Source organism: Phasianus colchicus, chromosome 23 (genome assembly GCF_987193195.1).
Source record: "Phasianus colchicus chromosome 23, bPhaCol1.hap1.1, whole genome shotgun sequence".
Taxonomy (NCBI): Eukaryota; Metazoa; Chordata; class Aves; order Galliformes; family Phasianidae; genus Phasianus; species Phasianus colchicus.
This window is the reverse complement of record NC_143458.1, coordinates 1,605,019-1,612,488: the sequence shown is the minus strand read 5'-3', so window position 1 is coordinate 1,612,488 and position 7,470 is coordinate 1,605,019. Positions and strand designations below refer to the sequence as shown.

Genomic DNA, 7,470 nt, shown 5'->3' with positions numbered 1-7,470 from the left:
TAGTCATCATATACAATCAGTTCTCAAGCTAGAATAAGTACCTGCAGCAGAATGTCAGAGTTCAGCCAGGAGCTGCTATGCACAAGCACCAAAACAGTCCTCAAACTTTATTGTTGAATTTAATTATAGTTTTATTCAATTATGGGTCGCATACCTGCTAGTGTCCTGTAAAACAGCATTGTTTTTAATTTAAGTGTATTTTATCTCTACTTATTTTTCGTCCATGTTTTCCTCTCTGTCACTTTTCCTGCATCGCATGGATCCTGTGCTTCATCTGTGGCAGCAGTCACACAGTGCAGTATGTACTTGCAAGGGAAATTGTTGCCTGTGACCTCAGTGTGTTCCCTGAAACCTGCTCATCCCCAGCCTGCTTCTAAGGGCTGGACTCAGAGCCTGGGAGATGCCTCCTGCTAAAAACCACAAAGAGACAAAATCCAATAGTGACTGCCAGAGTAGTGTCTCCTTCCTGACCGGTGTGACTCCTGTCAGGCTTTTTGCTCGAACGGAGGCTCCAGCACACTTGTGCCTGCCTTCCTCAGATTAGAAACTTTCAGTTAACTTCTCAATTAGTTAGAAGCCTCTGCCCTGCCCCAGAACTGCAGCGCAGCCACTGAGGCAGCGCTTTCCATCAGCAAGGTCCCTGAGTGCAAGAAGGGATGAAGCCACAGGAGGAGACAGAGAACGGCTGTAGGTCCCTGAGGCTGAAGCAGCCAGGAAGACCCCAGCAAAGGTTAATGGTTATGCAGATGTGATTAATGGTGTCTGCAAAGTCTTACAAAGCTCCACAGGGCATCCAGACCTGGTGAGATTTCGGTGGGGCACAGAGCTTTCAGACTGCCCTGGACAGTAGCAGCCAAGAGCCATGGAGGTTTGCAGGATGGAATTATGGACCTCATGGATCTTCTCGTTACAGGCCAAAGGAATGTGGATTTTTCAAGCTTCACTGTGAAAATCAAAACACTTGAGAAAAAGTGATAAAGCGAGAGGCCAATCTTTACATCATATAGGTCACCCTTCACTTGGAGCTCATTTGCCTTGCAAATACCGTATTGTTACTTGCTGCGTCCCTCCCTGCTCACTTAAATGACTAACTCCACCCCGAAAAAGAAGAACTTTTGCTGACCTGCTGGAGGAGAGGCAGATCCTGACACCATGGGGCCTGTCAGCTACTCATCAGAGACCTATGACTTGGTGAGTTTGGCCTGGCTTTGCTTGTTGGAGAGAAGGAGGGGGTAGAGCAGGCAGAGCTGTGGGTGGGCTGAAGGACCTGGTTGCAATGTCACCGTCTTCTAATGGCTTCTGTTAGAAGCAAGAGGACCTGAGCAATTACTTACGTCCATGCAATTAGACTTTATATCCCTTAATTCTGGAACTGGAGGGATGGAGGAACTGAAAAGTAGCACTGTTGTGTTTGTGGAGCGCTAATACAGTGCAACCCCACACAGTCAGGGGGTGCAAAATGTTCCCGTGCATAAGCCCCCAAATCCCCAACTCCTGTGGGAATGGCCAGAGCCTTCCCAGGACATCCTGACCGATGCCAGCTTCTGCTCCGTGCTGCCCATTGGTCCGAATGCTTCCCAGCCAGGATCCCATAGGGAAACTCATCTCTGCTCTCAACACAGTTGTTGGCATGGACACAGCATAGGGTAAAGCCTGCCTTCCCTGTGAGCAGGCTGCTTGAGGCTCTGCTGGGAGGGAAATATGCACTTAACTTACGAGAAAGGAATTAGAAAACGAGGAAGATAAATTGCAAACACTTCTTCTAACTGTGACTGATGACACCATATTCTGCCCTGTAGTTCTCTGTGCTAAGGTTGCAGGTCAAAGACAGCAGCTGTACCTTTTAGAGCACGTTGTGCTGTCTGAGGGGAAGTCCACAGCAGTGCTATCATTAGCCAGGTTCTGTAACATTGCAACTCAGAATTTCTGTTTTCATATCGTGACTCTGTGCAGCAGATCTCAGTTTTTGTTTATTTTCTGTCTCAGAGAGAAATGCGGGATTTAATTTTTACCTATTTTGCTGTCTCTTTCCTATACATGGGGGAAAAAAGAGAAGAACTGGGTGGGAAGGAGCCTTCCCTATCCTTTTTATTTGTTCTAACTTATCCAGCATAAAAAATTCATGGCAAACAGGGTTCGTTCCTCCCTGGAACAGACCGTAGATCGCACAGAGCAGTGCCACGTGTGGTTTGGGGGTGCCTCACATTGCCACATGCAGTGATTGCATCAACAGCGTGTCCAGAGAGATCTGCAAAAAAGGCCTCATGCTGTTCTAACAAAGCAGCGACACAAACCTGCACTAACAGGAAAGGAGCAGCTGACCAGCAGGACAAATGCAGGCTGAAAACAACTGGAATGTTTGCACTGAGTGGGCATTTATCTCAGTATTGCCCAGCAAGTGCAGCAGAAGCCCTGACCAAGCTTTGCAAAATTATGACCCCAATTCTCCATAGCAAGAAAACTTTGCCTGCTTAACCTTCCTCAGCTGCACACTACGCAGAGAAAAATGCTGCAGAAGGACCTCTGAGATCTCCATGTGGTCTTCCACAGTACTGAAGGCCAATTCTTATCAAGAGGCAGATAGGCGTCAGCATGGCAGGAGTGTGGTGCTGGCTCTTATGTATGTGTTTCTCTCCTTCAGCCCCTAGAGAGCTGAGGAGCAGGATTGCTGTCAGTAGCTTGCAGAGCTGCACACCAATGTGGGCAATTTCTGTTTTAAGGCTTTGGGAATGCGAGATGCTTCTCCTGGCTCTGGATGGGCTAGAAGGGAATGAGTCACTTGGAAAATCCCTAATAGCACACAGACTGCTGCTGCTCTTCTACAGGCAAATGTTTTGACTGCTGGCAGTTGTGCAGAACTGAGAAAAGCAGCTGACGTGCAGAGGAGGCCTGCGTGACTCTGCAGTGTGGGATAGAGGGGATCCCTGAACAAAGAGTGTGACGGGATCGTGCCTCCCAGTGCCACAAATGCAGGCATGCGTTTTACTGCTTAGTTTCAGGAAAAGGCCCCACTTTACTTTTGTGTTTCCCCAGCAGAGCACGCACACAAAGTGCTCTGGCTGTTACTACCTTTGCAAAGGTGCCCACGTGTGGATTATTCCCAGGCCAGGTGGCCACATGCTTCCAGTCTGAAAGCAGCAATCACAGCACAAGCCTTGGCTTGTTGCATTCGGTGCATCTCCTGCAGCTCTGGTCATCTGCCCTTCCAATCTGAGCCTGGATACACACATTTCATCCTTTCATGTTCATCTTCAACTCATCTCTGCCTGCTCCCACCCACACTCGTTGCTCGGAGATGCACATGAGAGGATGCCTCAGATACAGCTCTGCTCACACTTCCTCTGCCCGCAGCGAGTGGCTTACAGTAAGAGCCCTACCTGCCATCTTATCTGCAATCAGATGGTGGCTGATAGTGGCCTCCGCACCTCCAGCTCTGACTGTAGGGTGACACTGGAAACCATTCTGCAGCCAAAGCCATTTAACAACAAACACACCTCTCACCTGCAGTGCCAGCATTCTGGCCAGCACACCCATCCGCTGCCCATCATTTCATTTTTCCCTTTAACAACTGGAGTTGTTCAACCTCTCTCCGGTTAAGCTATGCCCATTCCAACATGTTCCCCTTGGGATTCTCCAGCATGATCACCCCAAGCCCTGAGCAGCCCAGTTTGGTCATTGTGTCAAATTGCTCAGAGATGTGGCAGATGCTCCATGCCTGCAGACAGCCAAGGTCAGGCTGGAGGGGCTGTGAGCACTGCTGGAGCTGTGGGTGTCCCTGTGCACTGCAGGGAGGCACCAGGCGGCCTTTGAGGGTCTCTTCCAACCCAAACCATTCCATGATCTGACATTTTCCCCAAGGAATTGCTTACCCTGCTGCCTTCCACTACCTGAGGACCATCCAAGCCTTTTGCACACATTCAGTAATGCTCTGTAGGCTTCGGCTTCTTCAACACCGTCAGGCTCCCCTTGAAGTCACACACGTGGTTTCAGCAGTGCAGCAGTTTGAGTTGAGCACTGCCACATCAGCTCCTTACCTGAGAAGTTGCTTGCAGAGGCACCCAGCACATCACACGGGGAAGGATTTAACTGAGAATAAACGCAATCACCCTTTCTAACGAGTTACGGTGCAGGACTTGAGGTTACTTGCAGTCACTTGACTTAGCACATGCAGGGAGAGGAGGAAAGGGCAAAAAATCCCCCCAGATTAGCTCTAAGGCTGTCTAAAGCAGGGCTAATATTTTTAGATGGGAACTTTGGCTGCCGAGTGAAGGCGCAGCAGGTGCAAACAGCCACAGCTGGCAGTGAAAGGTATGAAAGCAGCAAGCAAAGACTTCCTCTGTGGTTGATGCTGAAGTCTCAGGGCTGGTCTCCAGAGAGGCTGTGGGTGGGGGAGTGCAAAACAACTATTGTGGAGCTCTTCCCGTTTTGTCAGTGATGGCTGAGCTTGCCACAAGCCTCGCGTGCTGAGTGTACATCTGAGCCCTTTGCTTTGGTTAGCAGCAAGTTTCTGCTAAGTGCCTGAGGACAGAGCACGCTCACCATCTGCAGCAGCTCTGCCACGCTTTCCTTACCGGCTGTCAGCCCAAGGTCTGAGCGGTGTTTTCAGATTCCCTTTCTGGCTTTGACTGCAATTAATTCAGAACCACAGGGTTCACCAGCAGAGCAGATTTCCCTGCCTGGAATCATCCCCGTGGCTGTGGCATCCCGGTGCCTCTGATGCATTCACTCCTCCAGTCATTTTGTACCTGTCAGCAGGCAGGACAGGCTGTGCTACAAGTAGGTGGGAAAAAAAGTCAAAGAAGAGTTCTGTGTGTTGTAAAAAATCAAATCTCCAGCAAGTCAAGTCTCCAGCGAATAGCTCAGCAAAAAACAGAAGTTGAAAGTGGTTCTCTGACTGGAAGCCAGAATATCCCCAGGTGTGCTAGCTGATGATCAGGGAGCGTGCAGCCCCTCACAGTGGGAGATTTTGGTGATTGGGTTCTTCTGTTCAGAAACTGCCCTCCTGTAACCAGACTCTCTGTTCCGCAGAGCCAGGTGGAGCTGAGCGGTTACTTCGAGGCTGAGAACACCACTCCTTCTTTGGAAGGCTACTTTTGCTTCAATCCGGCCTCATCTGTGGTTGGCAACCAGACAGACCCCTTCAGGAAGGTCTTCATACCGCTCGCCTATCTGCTTATGTTCGTGTTGGGAACTGTGGGCAACGCCCTGGTCCTGGTCATTTTGGAGAGGTTCAAACGGTCTCGAACAACCACTGAAAACTTCCTCTTCCACCTCACCCTGGCCAACCTGGCACTGCTGCTCACCTTCCCGTTCAGCGTGGTTGAAAGCCTGGCTGGGTGGGTATTTGGGACTTTCCTCTGCAAGGTCCTCAGTGCCGTCCACAAGATCAATTTCTACTGCAGTAGCATGCTGCTGGGCTGCATCGCGGTGGACCGCTACCTGGCCATCGTGTACGCGATCCACACCTACCGCAAGCGCAGAGCTCGCTCCATCCACCTCACCTGCACGGCCATCTGGCTCTCCTCCCTGCTCCTGACCTTACCCGACCTCATCTTCATGGAAGTCTGGACAGATGAGAGCAACCGCAGCATCTGCTATTTTCCAGAGGCTGGGATTCACGGCAACAACGTGTGGCTGGCAACTCGCTTCCTGTACCACAGCGTGGGTTTCTTCCTGCCCCTGCTGGTCATGTGTTACTGCTACATGGCCATCGTCCGCACTCTGTGTCACTCCCAACGCCTGCAAAGGCAGAAGGCTGTCCGCGTAGCCATCCTGGTCACCGGCGTGTTCCTGCTCTGCTGGAGCCCGTACCACATCGTCATCTTTCTGAACACCCTTACCAAGCTAGAAGCCTTCACCAAGAACTGCCTGCTAGAAGATCAGCTGGACACTGCCATCATGGTGACAGAGGCCATCGGCTTCACGCACTGCTGCCTCAACCCCATCATTTATGCCTTTATAGGGGTCAAGTTCCGCAATGATTTCTTCCGTATCCTGCACGAGCTGGGCTGCATAAGCCAGGAGACCCTACAAGAGATCCTAGAGGTGACAAGGAAGGGCTGCGGAATCGAGTCTGACAACACCACCTCCATCTCCACTTTCTAACTCAGAAAGGTTGCTGCAGGACAGAAATGGCCTGCCCAGTAGCATATGTGCTGTGTCCCACTCCTAAGTTTCACAAGTGTCCCCACCACTCTCTTCATTCCTCGGGAAACCAAGGTCTGATAGCCACCTAACACCCAAATCCCACCGCATTGCTTCTGTGGTTCCTTCTGGTTCACATACATACCAAAATCTGTCTGGCAGCTGTTGGCAAATGCCGACTGTCCGATTGTCACTCTGGCAGGGATGGAGGAAACAAGCAGGTTGAACCTGTTGTTACCACATCTCCATCACCAAACTGACTGCAGGAGTCCTGTGCACAGAGCCAGATGCAAGGCTGAGTCACAGGGTGGGGGGGGGGGGGGGAGGCACAGCCAAATGGAAGTGGAGCTGCTTCAGCGAGTGAGGGCTGAGGAAAGGACAAAGCAGGTTCCCATCTCACCTGCTCACGTCACTGAAGACATGCCCAAAGGAAGCAATGGGGGACAATTGCCGTGGTAGCTAGAGCAAGAGATGCAGGTAAGAACATCAGGGTAGCCAGAGCTCATCCCAGTGACAAAGGCCACGCGGTCTGTGGATGGAATATTGCTCCTCCTGCTGCATGACGTCCTGCCATCCCATCACAGCACATTGCTTTTCCCAGCACAGCTCACCCCAGGAGGCCTTGGACTCGGGTTTGACTGCTGCAGATTCCTGTCCTGACATCAGCCACATCCTTCCCCGTTCACTTGATTTGTTCACAGCTACAGCGAGCGACTTGCTGAAGCAAATGCCTGAGTATACAAAAGCTGTCTTTTAAAGAAGATGACTGTCTGAACAGATGGCTCAGTCTTGTGACTGAGCACGGAGAAAATGAACCACACATCTTTGTGAGGCTGAAGGTGTAACCTTTTATTTTTTTTTCCCCCCCTTTTCCTTTTGCAGCTCACTGTACATCGCTTTGTGCATTCTGCCCCACAGTATGGTAAAACATAGAAGAAGACCTAATTTGCATCATTTCAGTTTGTTTTCAGTGGGCTGAGAGGCAGCACTGCGTTTTGCTTAGAACTGTGCTTTCAGATATCCTTGCTCCACCTGCACACACAGGGCCTTTGGAGATGGGGTGCATCCAATATCCAGGTTCACATAGAACAATCCTGAGTGCTGATCTTGCCCTGCACCATGGGCATCCAGCAGCATCAGGGCTCCTCAATCACAAGCTGGTTCAAAACAAGAGTGGTAGCTTTGTACCATCGTTAATGATGGCACTGTGAGCTGGCACACAGGGCAGCCCCAACAGACTTGTGCAGCTTGCTGCTTCCTACTAAGCCTTGTCAGAGTAACGTGTCAGCAGGTACACAGTGTTGCTTCCTTACGTTTTTCTCATTA

At 50.6% G+C, this 7,470-nt stretch overlaps 1 protein-coding gene across 1 annotated transcript; it reads left to right on the top strand.

Annotated features, from left to right (window-relative positions):
- The first annotated feature begins 883 nt into the window (after positions 1-883).
- Positions 884-7,089, top strand: CXCR5 (C-X-C motif chemokine receptor 5). The gene is made up of 2 exons (XM_031599943.2): positions 884-1,191; positions 5,029-7,089. Exons 1-2 carry the CDS (start codon positions 1,153-1,155, stop codon positions 6,103-6,105), a joined length of 1,116 nt encoding a protein of 371 aa, XP_031455803.2. The 5' UTR covers positions 884-1,152; the 3' UTR covers positions 6,106-7,089.
- The last annotated feature ends 381 nt before the right edge of the window (positions 7,090-7,470 follow it).